This window comes from Miscanthus floridulus, chromosome 11 (genome assembly GCF_019320115.1).
Source record: "Miscanthus floridulus cultivar M001 chromosome 11, ASM1932011v1, whole genome shotgun sequence".
Taxonomy (NCBI): domain Eukaryota; kingdom Viridiplantae; phylum Streptophyta; class Magnoliopsida; order Poales; family Poaceae; genus Miscanthus; species Miscanthus floridulus.
Genome location: NC_089590.1, coordinates 72,186,254 through 72,202,145, shown reverse-complemented (window position 1 = coordinate 72,202,145; position 15,892 = coordinate 72,186,254). Strand labels below are relative to the sequence as shown.

Below are 15,892 nucleotides of genomic sequence, written 5' to 3'. Positions count from 1 at the left end.
CGCTGGGGCAGTGCGGGGATGCGCACGCGCCTCCGCCGGGACTGCGGTAGGCTACGCATGGGGTGCCGCCGCCGCTGCTCCTGCTTGGGCCACCGCCGCTCGGGCCGGCCCCGCCACACACGCCGTCGCCGCAGCCGGCGCCGCTTGGGTCGCCCCCGCTCGGATCCATGCCCCCCCGGATCCGCGGGAAAGGGCTCCTCGCCGGGAGGCAAGCCACCGCCGTCGGCCTTCGCTTTGGTGCGGTGGGAGTCGTGATAGGGTTCGGGAGAAGAGAAATGACCGACGGCTCAGGACCGTGACCTGTTCGTAAGGGTATTTTAGTCTATCCTTCAATTATCTGACAGCACAAAACGGTATACCCTAACAGATCTGACGGTAGTGCTAGATAGGGGACAAAAACAAACCCAGTGCTATATTAGGAAAATTTAATCTTCGGATGCTATATAAGGAAGCATGTCATTTGTGATGCTAAATAGGGGATTTTCTCCTTGTAAATCCTGCACACGACGTATCTGTTCAACTGCATGCAACGCAAGTACAGTCTGAGTCAGAGCGTCAGACAACAACATGAAAGCTCCTTTTGGCACGGCTCATCCAAAACGGCTTCACCGGTGAAGCCAAAGCCGGTGAAGCCAGAAAAACTGGTTTTTTCTGACTTATAGTTTATTTTAACCCTGGCTTACAAAACGGCTTCACGTTACAGTGCCTCAATTTACGCAAAATAGATGAAGCCGAAGCCGGCATAAGCCGTGCCAAAGAGGCCCGAATTGGTGGGGAGAACGAAGATATTCCAAAACAGCAGAAAGAGACAACTGAATTTGAACGTCTTGGCCCGAATTGGTGGGGAGAACGAAGATATTCCAAAACAGCAGAAAGAGACAACTGAATTTGAACGTCTCGGCGAGAACTGGAACTGACCAGCATGTTGTCGCGGGGCTCGGCGGCGGCGCTCTTGATGTGGAAGCCGTTGTCGGGCGTCTCGGGGACGACGAGCTCGTGCATGAGCCACTTGGTCTTGGTCTCGTCCTTGGTGGAGCCCACGTAGTAGGCGAGGGTGTTCTCGCTGAACGCGGCCTTCTTCGCCTTGGAATGGCTCATCGAGGCGTCCTCCTCCTCCGGTAGTTTTGACTGGCCCGTCGACGGCTTCCACCGGCCACGGTCGTCGACCGTGCGCCGCACCGGCCTATCCCCTCCCCGATACTTGCGGTACCTCGGCGACAGGAAGTACCAGGTGTCGTCCACGCCGCTCTCCTTGTATTTTTCTGTGTATATTATGTAATCAAATCATCATCTATATATACTCAAGGCAAAGTGTAAAAGGCTTCTTTTTTCTTTTTTTTTTCAAGTGAAAGAATACGCAGATAATAGAGTTTGCCCAGGCAACCAGGGTTAATTACCCCGGTACCAAAAAAGGGAACAGAGAATTAACAGTTCAAGGGTCAGGTCATGGCAAATTGGCAATGGCATGCATGCTGTATTGCTGTACCAGTCAATCTTTATGATCGCTTGGCTTAAAAACCGTACTTTTTCAGTTAACGTATAATATTTTTATCTTACGATAAATCAGCCAACGATACTTTTAACCATTACTTATCAGAACAGGGCCAATACCTCCGGGTCACACCCGTACGCGTCCGCCTCGATGACGAATTCGTCTGGCACGGTCGGTTCGTGCAGCAGTTTGGGGAGGAGGTAGAGCTCCACGAGCTCCTCGGTCGTCGGCTTGAAGCGGAACCCAATCGGATACTTGCCGTTATCGTCGTCACCCCCTCCGCTCGGTCTCTCCTCTCTTTCTGCCATGTCGGCGACTCGTGAGTCGTGACCCGTGAGGTTTTAGGGTGACGCTTGTTACCTGGTAGCGGAGTTTCGTCGGAGTCCTTATTAGTACTCGAAACCATGATCCTTTGTTCTGCACCTTCCTGTTCTCGGCCAACATTGTTGGAGACGTACTACAACTCTAACACGAACAGGATTCAAGCTGCCTGCTTTTGTGATTAAGGCTATGTTCGGCTGCCATTAGTTATGGTATAATATTTTTCTCTCTCAATAAATTAGTCATACAAATCAGTACAAGCGGCTTATAGATCAGCCGAATTGAGCCTTAAAATTGTTGTAAAACACACGAGTCTGTCCTAGAAGAAAAAAAAAAGAAGGAACAATCCTAATCTTAATCTGCTTGTACGTGGGTTTTTACCGTACTCTTAGATTTTGGTAGGACTGTACTCCCTCTGTCCCAATATACTTTACGTTCTAGCACTGCATTTATGTGACTACATTCACTGCATGTCCCATGTACCAGGACAGAGCCGGCGTCCAGGTTCTTAGTTGTATACATCCAGGTTCAGGAGTCTTTGTTGTATACATCCAGCTTCAGAGAGTCTTCGTTGTATACATCCAGGTTCAGAGAGTCTTCGTTATGTGGTTGACAGCTAAAACGTCTTTGTATAACGAGACAGAGGGAGTATATACGTGGTTCTATGTCGTAATTACTAATATTCAGAACAATAAAGAATATTCTTCCTATCTTTTTTTTTCTCTTCGTGTTCTACTTTTCACCTACTATATGTTGAGAGACATACAGGGGAAGGTTCGAATCGCTGGAAACATATTTTGCCCTGTGCGTCTGGCCAGACAGACTTAAAGTACTGTTTACTGATTTACGGCGGAAAATACTGTTCATTCGCTCTAAAAAAACATTACGGCTCCTCAGACGAGCGAACAGGGGTATATCAGCACGACAAGCTCCTCAACCAGACAAGATGCCTGCTTCGTGGTGCTAACGTTCCGTGCAGGAAAAGGGGTATCCGTATCCGAGTCCCGTTTCCAAAAAGGGGAAAAGCTCGAAACATCCCTCCTGACTCCTGACTTCCTGAGTCCTGAGTCCTGACCAGACAGGACGACACCAGAGGCGCATCTGCAGTGCAGTGATCGCCTGACAAAAGGTCAAAATTATGTCCGAAAATTCTAACACATCGTTTATTACAACACTACTACACCCAAACAACCACTTGGATTAGGCATCCTTATATAGGCTTAACTGAAAGAATCAGTATATAATTAGAATTTAGAAGAAACAATCCGACGAGGCGCTGCAACGTTGGGAGCCTTCTGCTATCCAAACAGTCTGACGAGAGCTTAAATATGGTCCATGTAAGCTTCGAGAAATAAACCACTACGACTAACATTCTGCCATTCTGTTGTTACACGTGCCCAGCGTTGCTCACCTGCCGTTTTCCTTGATTTGCCTCCAGATAATCAACGAGCTAAGGTTTGCTGTTGTCTGCAACGCTCAAGGGTAACAGGACTGCAAGAGAAACGCCTGTCTGATCGACCATGGGACTTGTCCACAGGCAATCAGGCCTGTGCAGTTATAACATACAAATATGACGGTGTATTGGACTATCGGCCTCGTGCCATCTTTCGCCTCTTCCTCTCCTGCTCGCGTCTCTCTTCTTCCTCAATCAAGCGAAGTTGCTCTTCATCCTCCTGCCTAGCAATCCTTGCGCTGAAAGAAACCAATATCAAATGTGAATCAGATAAGAAATAGAGGGCGTCCACAGACAGGAAAACCCAGAATGCTGAGTATCCACATGCATCCGACGTGCACTGCTAGTTTCTTAACCATGAATAAACATGGCACAGGAACTTGACCCTAGGAAGCAATTGAATGGTACGGTAGAGAGTACAAAAAAAAAACAATCAAATGTCTCATCATTATGATACTAAAGTTATCTGCCAACGGACTCTTGGCCGAATGGCTAGAGCGACCGGATGGCACCCCAGTGACCCGGGTTCGACTCCCAGTGGGAGCGGATTTACGTGGCCTGGGTAAAAAAACCCCCTCGTCCGACTCACTCAAAGCACGGTGGTTCCGAACCAGCTCACATGGTGAACGGTCCCGTGTAAGGGTGCAGGGGCGGAGGTTCGGGGGTTTTCTTGATCTGCGTGAGAGATCTTCTCTACCAGGCTATGCCCGGGGGCCATCTTACCCCCCGCAGGTCAAGTTATGATACTAAAGTTATCTTGATCATCTGTGCAGGCAGTGCAATATCTTGAATATAAAGCATACACGTATATTATATAAGCTTTTATTTTAATCTGCACAATATCATATTGGATAAAATAAGAGAAGCAATACCTTCTTTTCTCTTCCATTTCTATAGTAGCAAAATCAGCTTCCATGTCACTGACATCCTCATCTCTGCCTGCATATCTACTAGGATCATACCTGCAAAGGAAGCCAAAATTAGAATCCAAATATCTATAAGCAACATCTTCGAACAGCCACTGCAATCAAGCAATGCTTGGTTTGCTCAGCTTGAAAACCATGTTAGTAAAACATGCTAACTTATATAGAGGCCGATGGCTGATGCTCACAACCACTGACCCAAACAGAAAAGATAGAGCAGGCTTATCTAGACAGTACCCGAACATATTTCTGATCATTGCAAAGGGGTCTTCCTCATCTTCATCTTCATCAAATCTTCTTTTTGCCACTTGCTTTCTCTTTGCATGATCATCACGAATTCCATTGGAAGAGACTGGCCGAGATGGCTACAAGCACAAATACAGAGACAATAATGGAACAAATGAAACATCAGCAACCCTAGCCAAACGAATTCAGCCCATATACAGGAAATATGAGTGGCAGATAACTTCAGGCAAAATCCAGAAAGGTGGTATTTTCTCATAAGTATTTACCATGGACTTCGAGGGAGGCCAAATCTGCCTTTCAGCTTGTTTGACTCTATTATTTGCCTGTACTCTTCTTTGCTCCGAATATTGACCCTTCGAAGAAAGAGGCCTTTGTCCTTGTGATGGCTGGGACCTGTTACTTAGTGACTGTGGTCTGTGTGTTTGTGAGGATTGCGGTTTCTGAATACGTGAGGACTGCTGTGGTCTTTGATTCTGCAAGGACTGTCGAGCCCGTTGACTCTGCAAAGACTGTTGTGGTTTCTGACCCTGTGTCATTTGCTGTGGCCTCTGACCCTGCAATGACTGCTGCGGCCTATGCTGCATGGATTGATGTGGCCTCTGACCGTGGGAAGAATGCTGTGGTCTCTGACCAGCTGACTGCATCCTCTGACTTTGCGAGGATTTTGGTCTGTCAATCTCTGAGAGATGGTTCTTCGAGGCTACAGTGCTCTTCCGCAGAGTTGCATCATTCAAATCCTTGGAAGGTTGCTTATTAGCAATAGGACCGCTGCTTGGAAGCTTTTGGATTGTGGTTTTGCTAGTGCTTGCCTGGTTGGATCCATTTCTTGCAATACAATGCGTCCTCTCACTGTCACGTGAAACAACCCTTTCTCTATTCAAGAAAGCCTCCTTTCTCATGGAATCTACCCTACCTTCGGCATGCCTTTGAGTTGACATTGTGTTCTTAGGTCCATATCCATTTGACAAACGTGCAGGTTGACTTGTTGGTGCCTTGCTCTTTACTGTTGATTGCATCACCTCGCGATCTTCATTGTCCAGAAACAAACAGTCAGCAATTCACGTTTGAAGACACAGGGAAGACCTTGTCTAATAAAATTAGAGTTCCAACTCACCAGCCCTTTGAGTCAAGGAAGATCTAGCAGCAGGTTTCTCCTTTGGAGAGGGCGAAAGGTCAGCATCATCCGAGAGTAGAAATGAATAATCTCGGTTATCCTTAAGTGCCTCAACCTTCCTCTTTACCTGCAAATTGCAACTGCTATGTTGTGAATACATTATTTTAGGTCCATTGTACTGAACATGCAAAAGAATGCCGTGAATACAAATTATTTATACCTGATTAACAATCTTCTGTTTATGCTGATGTCCATTTCCTTTACTTTGCACTTTAGAGGACGATGGAATATCCTTCTGGCAAAAGCAAAACAGAAAATAATTATTTAATGTTGGTCCAGTGCTAATCAAAATAAGCATACTGGCGTAGTATTACATGTACTCCAGAAGGCCTTGGCTCCCTTGCAATTGTGCTATGCAGTTCTTTCAATGATTTTCTTTCTTCAATCACTCGACGAGAAATCACCGGCTTGGATGGCCCGAAGAAAGAGCCAAATCTAGCAGGGAAAAGAAACACATTGAAGAACACTCTATAACAACAATAAGGTAAGAAATGCAGAAGAAATATCAACTGCAGAATGTGTAGAAGTGCTGCTAGACTATTTTGTTGGAAAACAAAAGAAAAGAAAAGTTCCCTTATTCATCAAATACTGATTGGTCTTTAGGTTAAAGAAAATTGGTTTACCAACATCACAACCACACTGAAAAACAAACTAATATATTGGTGGAAAAATAAATCTTCCAGCAGCATTTATTTCACAAGTGTATAATGATCAATAGGCTATGAAAAACTTTAGTTCCACAACAGGAGACATTTCGAAAGGGAACAAGTAATCTCCCATAAAGTCTTATTATTTCTCAATGGCATGAGCTCAAAGAGAGATCATTTTAGAAAGAAAGAGAATGCTGCTGAGAATCAGTACATCAAACATACTTGTCCCTGGCTTGAGGCATTTGTGAAGATGACGAGCGGCCAGTTGTGCAGGCAGCAGCAGCCTTTGCCTTTCGCCTAATCTGCTCTTTTAATCGTTCTCTCAACTCGAGGATCTCCTTTTGTCCCTCTGTAGGCTCTTCCTCCTCAACATACTCATCCCCAGCACCCGAACCCTCCTCCAAATACTCATCTTGATCATAGTACTCATCTCCGTACTCATCTTCCACTTCCCGGTGGTAACCCTGCACAATAATTGTCATCGTTACGAGACCAAAAACATTGCACTGCTTTTTTTCACGATAGTCAATACTATAGTTCCCTCTTTGTTTTATTACAATTATTTTTCTACATTTAAGCAAATAAAAAAAATGAAGTTATCATAATCCTCTGTCTATCTCAGTTTTTAACCCATTTAAACTTTGATTTGTGGCCTTTAAAAGCTTTAATGATCACACTTGGTCGAAATTAAACCGAATGAAGTGAACAATGTAGAACTTACATTGGTCTCGTACTCGTAGCCCCGCATTATCACCAGGATCCCGTCGTATCAGTCTCAAATTCCACGAATCCCCTGAATCAGAGCAAGGAAACTTCCATAAGTTTACAAAGGTCGCCATGAATTGTTCAGAAAATGACCACGTTGAACCAGCCAAGCGTCCAATTGGGACCACATACACATTGAACCAGCATCGATTGACCGTAAAATTCCTTGGCGAAGGTGCTCAAATCATAGAATAGGCACCTAATCGCCCAAATTCTGCCCCAGACGTGACGCCGGGAATGACGAATCTAGGGTTTGGACGGAGAATACGGGGCGAATCTGGGACGCCGCCACGGCAAAGCAACCATAGAAACCAGGCGGAATCGCACCACCGGTTTGGGGGACTCACCTCGGGGACCGGAAACGCCTCGTTCCGCGGCGGTGGCGGGGATCGGACTCGGACGACGAGCTGTCGCGCGACGACGCGGCTGGATCAGAAGTCGCCGAGGGGGGCCGGGCCTGCTGCGGTCGTGGCGGCGGCGGCTACGCCCGCGGCCGGGTAGGCACGGGGCGGAGGCGATCAAAGCCCGCGGCTTGGTCGCCTGTCGCTGCGGAAAACGGCAGGGGGTCGCCGCCGGGGCGGAGCGGGGCGGCGTGGGGCGCGAGGCTTTTGGCTCTCGTTGGGTGGGGAAACGGGGAGCACAGGGGGCCGGGGAGGAGGCAGGGGTTGAGGCGGGCGCACAGTTAAATAGGCGCGTTTCGCCTGCGCCGGGTAAGAAGCCTGACGTCGCCTTGCCTCAGATACGTGAGATGTCTCTGGAACCTCCGCATGGAGCTTGGCGCATGGGCTAGGCCTTTTTCTTGTTTTGGCAGGTGCTGCGAGGGCCCAATCGCGAGCTGGGACGCTGAAGGCCCGTTTCCTTGCCCAAAAGCGTCGCTTTCGTCAACAGCGGAGCACGAGCACGCTCCGAGAAGAATGGAAGACAGGATGACCGAAGCGGGGGACTTGGTCCCCTACCCCCTTGTTCTGACGAGAAAGGGAAGTGATGTGCGTCATCATCAGTACATGTAGGAGTGTTGTAAGCCGCAACACAGGCGTTCAGGCCGTGCAGATTCCGAACAGATGCTCCTGTTTATCCTGAGGTTTTCAGTAGCTTTGCTATCCAAATGTAAAAGGTTATCAAAGTTAGAAAATCTAGATCTCCTCAGAGAACAAAAAAGACAAGCAAGGTAGAAGGCCAAACTAATGCCAGTAGCCTTGCTGCACTTGAACAGTAGCTGCACAAACAAGCAACTAAAACACAAGTTTTCACAAGCATTCTCTCTTGACTGTCCAGTGTCCACAGGTAAAGCAAGGCAGGCAAGATACAGAATTAATGGAACAAAGTCACATAGCGCAGGGAGTCAGGAACTCCACCAGTCGTTTAACTGTGCATCAGCGCTAATGCGCTGTCATGTGCTGAGGTTCTTCCTCGTATCCACTTCTGAACAGAAAACATAACATGGACGCTTGGCTCATCCACTTTACAGTACCAAAATTCTCTGTATATCTACTGCTGATTACCCCTACTGTGCAACAAAATCCATTCCAAAAGACTGAGTAACCCAATATACCTCAGTGCCTTACCAAGTTACCATGCTCTGGTGTCAAAGAGGTCATCTTCCTGGTGTGTCATGTACTATTTGGTTCTACTTATATCACAGAAACTAGGGATTAGGGAATACTATGTTATCTTCTAAAGATCGATCCATGTAGCTGTTAGATCACTGGGACAGCAGGATGGAACTTCATTTTGCAGATTGACGAGCCAACCACTCTGCTTTGGTCAACCATAGTAGACTGCTTTGCTTCCAGGCCACATAAGGAAATTCCAGCCAATGGGAGATCCACCGATGACATAAGATCCTTGAGGGAGTGCGCCCTGTTGCTTTGTATAACCTGTTATCTTACTTGGTCCGGCCCAGTTTTTAGTCTTCACTGGTAACCCATGTGCTGTGGTGTCTGAGTTATCAGGCTTCAGTGGTACACCTCCACCTGTACTGTGCACAAAATTTCCCGCCAGGCTTGTCGTAGGACCTAGACTCTTCTCTTCAGACAGAACTTTCTCAGCACGCTTATCCTCAGGAGCTCTAGCTGCATGTTTGTCAAACGGTATCACAGGTTCAGCAGCAGCGGAGAGATCAAGCCGTGTTTTCTTGGATAATTATCACATCTTTCATCTCTGTAAGACAAAAGAAGAGCAGAGGACAGACAAGTTAGATTTAATTATCCAAATATTTTTTTATGCATACATATGCATGATAAAGAAGCCATTATTATATATAAATTTTTTGTAAAATCGTTCAAATGTAAGGCCCATGTGCTCATGCTCAGGTAGTATTTACAGGCCACAAAACAAGGCGTAATCTAAATGCAAAAAGAAAAAAAGAAAAAGAAAGAAAGAATAGATGCATTTTGAAAGAAAGCTGCTGATCATGGTATTTCATAATAACTGATAATTTGATGCACAGTTCTATTATTTCTTTTGCATTTCGAATAGATTACAGAACATAGTGGCTTGTTTTCAATAAAAGCTGCTTCTGAGTAGAGAACATAATCAAAGAAGTATTTTACATGTGTACAGCAAACGCAGAACCATAATAACTTAAGAGAGGCGGGACTCAGGTGGAATGCTTTTGAATGCAATAATATTTTTACATGATATATAACAATTAACAAATAAAGAAATGTAATATACTAAAAGTCATAGATGGGTTAACCATGCTGAGGATTCAATATTTGAATGATAACATTTGAGAAGAAATGTCACAGCGCCTCTGTCATACTTATGTTACAACCCACAGAGAGCAATATGTATCGAAGAAATATGGTTTTCTATAAAATGGTACTACAGAAACTGGATAAATTCAAAATCCGTTGCCATAACACTATTTCTAGTGCAGATTATGATTACTGAAATACATTAAAAAATTACACGTTGCTCCAACATGATGGACCAATCACTTACCATTCAAGATCTCAACAGCAGCATCTTTCTTTTCTGAATCAGTTCCTTGGCAAACCTTCATGACAACAAATGCAAACAAATTAATAACTGATTACAGTTTTAACCGTAACCAATAACATAACAAAAAACAAGACGCCAGAGATACATTTCTCAAAAATAAATGTAGTGCAATACCACACATTGACATTGAAAGACACACAGACAGGGCTAGTCAACCTGACCGCTTAGACCTACACCACCTCGGCACCTCCATCCCTTGAACTCTTATTTCGATTTTGTTTCGTATGTACTTGTCCACATCATACCATTAATTTCCACTTGCAATAAAACACCAGCCTAAACACTATTATGAACTATGAAACTCAGCAGTCAGCACACTGTTTTTCTGTTCAAGCGTCAATAGAAACTTCCAGGACTGCATTCAGAAGCACAGTACTACGGCCAGCTCTGTAGACAAATATGGCAGGCAAAAATATTCATGTATGTTGAATTAGGAACGTGTACTGCACACAAACGTGGTGGGCTAACCTGATCACTTAAGATCACACACATCCCAGGAACTTCAATTTCCATTCTGTATCAGTACGTATTTGTCATCACACACATCAGTACGTATTTCCATTCTGCCTAAGGTCTAGTATGAACTATGAACCTCTGCAGTCTGCACAAACATTTCAGTTCAGGCGTCGATAAAATATTCCACAATTTCACTCAAAATCACAATACAACCTCTAGTGCTCTACCCCCGAAACATCGCAAGCAAAAACATTCCTAAATGCTGAATTAGGAATATAGTGACCGTGCGAGCTAGCTAGCGGCTACTAGCTACTGCTGCTGCTATTGCTGAATGGAACTCGAGGATGTTAGGGTTTTCGGCGGGGACCTGAAGGAAGCGGCCGCGGAGATTTGCGACGGTTTCTCTGATCGTGTAGTACGGCGAGCGCTGAAACCCCTCCTCCTCCAGCTTCCGCTTCTTCGGCGGCACCTCAGACTCAACGCCGGAAGGAGGAGGAGGCGGTGGCGGCGGCGGCTGCTGCTGCTGCGGTCTGGTGGTGGTCGTCGACTCGGAGGGCGGAGGCGGATGGGTCGGTGCGGTGACCGGAGGTGGCATCGCGGCCGCGTAGAGCCGTAGAGGGAAAGAGAAATGAGGTTGAATTGGAGGCGAGATGACCAATAAAAGGTGGGTGTGGATCTAGGGTACCTCTGATACACATGACTACTTAATAGTTAGAATAAAAAAATAATTTAAATAGATTACTATAATTGAGCTATCTAGTTAGCTAACAATTGATTAAAGATTAACTAAATAATTAGTCTACTTATTAGTCTTTTAGTTTAGTTTTTTTTAGCTGGATAAACTCTGCTTTTATAGGAAAAAAACGGTAAAAGCGATTCAATACCAAAAGAAAAAAAAGGAAAAAAAGGCAAGGGATACCAGCAATATCCAGGCTCATACACGTGGCCAAACAGGCTGCCCAAGCACGGCACAGCACTAGCACGGTGAGGCACGGCACGGCGGTGCTGTCGTGCCGTGCCGCATAGTGCCGCCCGTGCCGGCATTCCGGCCCAGGTGTCGATACGAGGCCCACCGGATACCCCATAAAGAAGGGAGAATATCTAGTCTAACTAGGATTTCTTTCCCTGTAAACTTAGTAGTAGTATTATTATGTAATCCTACTAGGAACCTCATTGTAAATCGACTAGGACTCTGGCCTCCTGACTATATAAAGGAGGGCGGAGTTCCTAGAGAATAGAACAACACAACACTTCACAATTAATCCAACGCAAAGGCTAACGTCAACTGGACGTAGGGCTATTACTCAATCACGATCGAGGGCCCGAATCAGGATAAATCGACCGTCTCTTGCGTTTACCGTCGAGTTTTGCATACGCTGAAGTCCGAACATACTGCCCCGGGTACCCCCGTGGCAGGCTATCGGTGGTGAAACATCGACAGCTGGCGCGCCAGGTAGGGGCTTTCGGCGAATTTGCATCCGAGAGCTAGACGGACCTTGACAACATGATCTTCTCGACGGGATCAACCTTCATCTTCGGTTCATGGATCTACGAGGCAGACGACAATGACAAGCTCCAAAGCCGTCTCCTCGAAGATTCGGATCACCACCACAAAAGTTGCGGCTCATCCAGACCTACGGGATCAAGGCCATGTGCTACACTGCCGCAAGATGTTCCAGCTACTAAAGACTGTTGTGCCGCTGTTAACCATGCAATGCTAGATCAAATTGCGAAAATTATGTGCGCCTGGCGGAAGAATTCTTTTACTTATACCAAAGAAGCTACCAGAAGTTCGCACCATGATAAGTCGGCAGCATCGACATCCAGCCGTAAACTACCTCGTCAACGACTACTTCAACTTCATGAGGGCGCTCGGCGACTCGTCGACTACTTGTCTTGACTAGTTACTAGTCGAGGACGACTGCTTTGACTACTCTTCTCGACTACTTCGACGGTCGACTCACCGACGACTTCTTCGACTGCGTCATGACGCTCGCCGATGACCACTCCAACTTCGCAACGGCGCTCGACGACACGCCGATGACTACCTCAACTACTCGTCTCAACCAGAAAACCAGTCGGTGTGTGGCGAGCCTCGCGCCATCGACAACTAGTCGGAATCGACTCCGACTAGTTGGCTTCATCAACCACCGTTGATTGATTCATCGATGGCAACCTCAATACTCGTCTCAACTAAAATACTAGTCGAAGACGGACTACTTCGACTACGCCGTGACGCCCGCCGACAGCGACCTCGACTACTCATCTTGACTAGAAAACTAGCCGGGGGCGGGCTTCACACCATCGGCAACTAGTCGGAATCGACTTCGAGTCTTCGACTAGTCAGCTTCATCGACGACCGCCATGGCTTCGTCGACAATCGTTCACGAATCAAGCTAAGTCATGGTTTAATATTTTTTAAAATATTCTTTAATCATCATATATTTCCGGATATTATCCATATGCCTCCGCGGCTCTACTACAGTTGCATCCCCGACTACTCAAGTCTTCTCTTAACGGTCGTTAATTTACCTGGGTTGCTGAGGCCTTAATCCGTGAAACCTACTCGCTGGAAAGGTGCGAGAGGTGTTTAAACGTAACAGGCTACCTACCTAGGGAAATTACATGGCCTAGTAAGAGCAAGACGCGAAAAAATTAATATGCATTTTATAATGTCTTCTCTTAATGGTTGTTAATTTACCGGGGTTGCTGATGTCTTAATCCGTGAAGCCTACTCGCCGGAAAGATGCGAGAGGTGTTTAAACGTAATAGGCTACCTACCTAGGAAAATTACATAGCCTAGTAAGAGCAAGACACGAAAAAAAAAATTAATATGCATTTTATAATACTGGAACATACTTCCAACTTGATATCTTGTGTATCAATTATTACATACTTTCGTATGATTACTTTGCAGGGAACCATTTTCTGGACCACGTCATCAAATAAGGAGCTCGCCCACCGCTGGCTGCCTTACTTGGCCACTACTTCGTTGGGTGAGACACACGCCCCGCGCTGTCTTACTCGGTTGCTGCTCTACAAGTCGCTAGGACGTCCGACTACTCGGCCGCGGTGATCGACTACTCGGTTAGGGTGATCAACTACTCGACAGCTAAGGTCGATCTTGTTGCGGTGATTTGGAAATTCTAAGGTGGGGGTGATACGGGGTCTCCGGTGAGGGGACTACCCACCCGAAGCCTTTTGACGGATTATCTAGGTTGCCTTACTCGGATCGGATCATGGTCGAACGAGAAGATTTTGTGTCAGCAAGATGAACACGAATATGAGGATGCACGTACATATTTATATGTACTTTCACTACTCAAGCAAAACAAAGGAAGAGGCATGACATACAGCAGCATGCAAGAAGACATCAAGCACGCAAGCTAATTATGGAAAGTACTCGGTGGCGCAACTGTGTTCACCTGCAATGGTACATGGATAGCCTACTGCAGTTCGCGGGTTACTTGGATACACCCTTGAGAATGTCTACAAGATCCTACATATCCTCAGAAGAGGTTTTCAGTTCTTTGAACAACTCAAATTTAAGACCCTCCAACTTTTTGTTCCAAATAGCAAGAGGCTCGGGGGCTACACTCAGTGAGTGCACTTTTTCTTCCAAAAAGCGCACATCACTCAGAAGACTTCTCCAAGACAGGAGTTTTCAAACAACATAAGATTTAAGACCCTCCAACTTTTTATTCTAAATAGCAAGAGGCTCGGGGGCTACACTAAGATAGGAGTACTTTTTCTTCAAAAAAGCACACACCACTCGAAGATCCCAAGAAGCGCTACATGGTTTCACTCAAGAAAGCACTCGGACAACGTTTGTTCTTGCTCGGCAAGACCTGAAGGAACAAGACAAGGCTTCCGGAGTTCAACCATGAAGTGCTCGGGGGCTTGTCGATGCGGGACCCACGAGATACACCGCAAGGAAGAGAGGAGATCTAGTTTGATTAGGATTCCTCTCATGTAATCCTAGTAGTAATACTACACTGTAATCCTACTAAGACTCTACATTATAAACCGACTAGGACTCTAGCCTCCTGACTATATAAAGGAGGGCAGGGCTCCTTAGATGGGGAGAGCAAAAGAGAGTTAGAGAACACTTTTACAATCAATCCAACGCAAAGGCTAACGCCGACTGGACGTAGGGCTATTACTCGATCACGATCGAGGGTCCGAACCAGGATAAATCGACTGTCTCTTGCGTTTACCGTCGAGTTCTGCATACGCTGAAGCCCGAACTAACTGTCCCGGGTACCCCCGTGGCAGGCTATCGGTGGTGAAACATCGACACCAGGCACAACACTATAGGCTATTAGCCGTGCCACGCCGTGCTGCTAAGCACGACAGCCGCCCCGTAGCCGCGCCTCCCACCTGAGGCCGTCGCGCCGCCGCTACGCTGCCATCCCGCCGAGGCTGTCTTATCGCCGTGCCGTCGCATCGCCGCTTTGCAGCTTGTCCGTGCTGCCGTGCCGAGCTCGCTGCGTCGCTGCAGGGCAGGAGAAGACGGGAGGGGCGCCTAGCCTTGTGCACCCACGCCGCGCCCGCCCGAGTGCCGCCGTCGCGGGGACGCCGAGCGGAGGGACGCGTGGACATGGAGGATGGAGGTGGAGTGGCTGGGGAAGAATAGGGCAATGGGGGCGACAGACGACTGTACGAGAGCCGAGCCGAGCGAGAGGAAGTGAAACGGCGAGAGAGGGATTGGGATACGGGAGCTATGGTTAGCATCTTCTATATGTATACTGCATCCAACGGTTGTAGCACATCAAAGGACATCCAACGGTAGAGAATTACCGGGTCGCATCGTGTCGGGCCAATTTTCGTGCCATGCTTGGGCCAGCACTACGAGCCGATATGGCGGCCCAGACACGGCACTACGATCGGGCCATACTAGGCACGGGCACGATGTGAGGCGAGCCGTGCTTATTAGTACCGTGCCTAGGCCGGCCCATCGTGCCCGGCCCAGCTGGCCATGTATACATACCACATCAGGTCAGCGACTACGACAAAGAAAACAAGGGCACTCCGGCCCACGGTAACAACCCAGCTAAACCTGAAGAGAAAAGAACTCCCAGGCATCTACAGAGCAAAAAATGAAACAAACTTCTCCCAGTCATGAACCAGAAAAGAGTCCACCCACTGGAGCACTTAACCGCTTTTACATAATTCCTTCTACCTGTAGCTTTTCAGTTCGCTTCCAGAAGGCTTTCAAGTTTCAACCACGTCTTCAACCTGTTTATCTTGTCATCCAGAGAGTTTGCATCTTCCACGTTTAGGAGAATGCGCCACCTCTGAACAAAGCGAAATTTTTTGACAAAGATCTCAATAGAAGAATGTGGAAAACGTTTTCCTACCCCTATTTTGTTCATTATATTCCAAAGACCCCAGAGAATAATAACA

The 15,892-nt window shown here is 46.8% G+C and overlaps 2 protein-coding genes and 1 pseudogene across 3 annotated transcripts; all 3 read right to left on the bottom strand.

The window, feature by feature from the left end:
- Positions 1-439: 439 nt before the first annotated feature.
- On the bottom strand, positions 440-1,800 carry LOC136492185 (NAC transcription factor 29-like). Its single transcript, XM_066488289.1, has 3 exons — positions 1,612-1,800; positions 919-1,251; positions 440-520 (listed from the first exon to the last, which is right to left on the bottom strand). Exons 1-3 carry the CDS (start codon positions 1,798-1,800, stop codon positions 440-442), a joined length of 603 nt encoding a protein of 200 aa, XP_066344386.1.
- A 1,130-nt stretch (positions 1,801-2,930) lies between these two features.
- LOC136491186 (uncharacterized) lies at positions 2,931-7,670 on the bottom strand. Of its 2 annotated transcripts, none has more exons than XM_066487423.1 (10): positions 7,372-7,670; positions 6,981-7,052; positions 6,482-6,723; positions 5,924-6,044; positions 5,770-5,844; positions 5,550-5,676; positions 4,702-5,462; positions 4,427-4,554; positions 4,139-4,228; positions 2,931-3,505 (listed from the first exon to the last, which is right to left on the bottom strand). In XM_066487423.1, the coding sequence occupies exons 2-10, from the start codon at positions 7,005-7,007 to the stop codon at positions 3,400-3,402; spliced, it is 1,677 nt and encodes a 558-aa protein (XP_066343520.1). In that variant the 5' UTR covers positions 7,008-7,052; positions 7,372-7,670; the 3' UTR covers positions 2,931-3,399. The 2 variants fall into 2 exon arrangements, with proteins under 2 accessions (XP_066343520.1, XP_066343521.1); XM_066487424.1 differs by having other exon boundaries at positions 5,930-6,044.
- A 277-nt stretch (positions 7,671-7,947) lies between these two features.
- On the bottom strand, positions 7,948-11,114 carry LOC136494590 (uncharacterized; annotated as a pseudogene).
- Between the last annotated feature and the right edge of the window lie 4,778 nt (positions 11,115-15,892).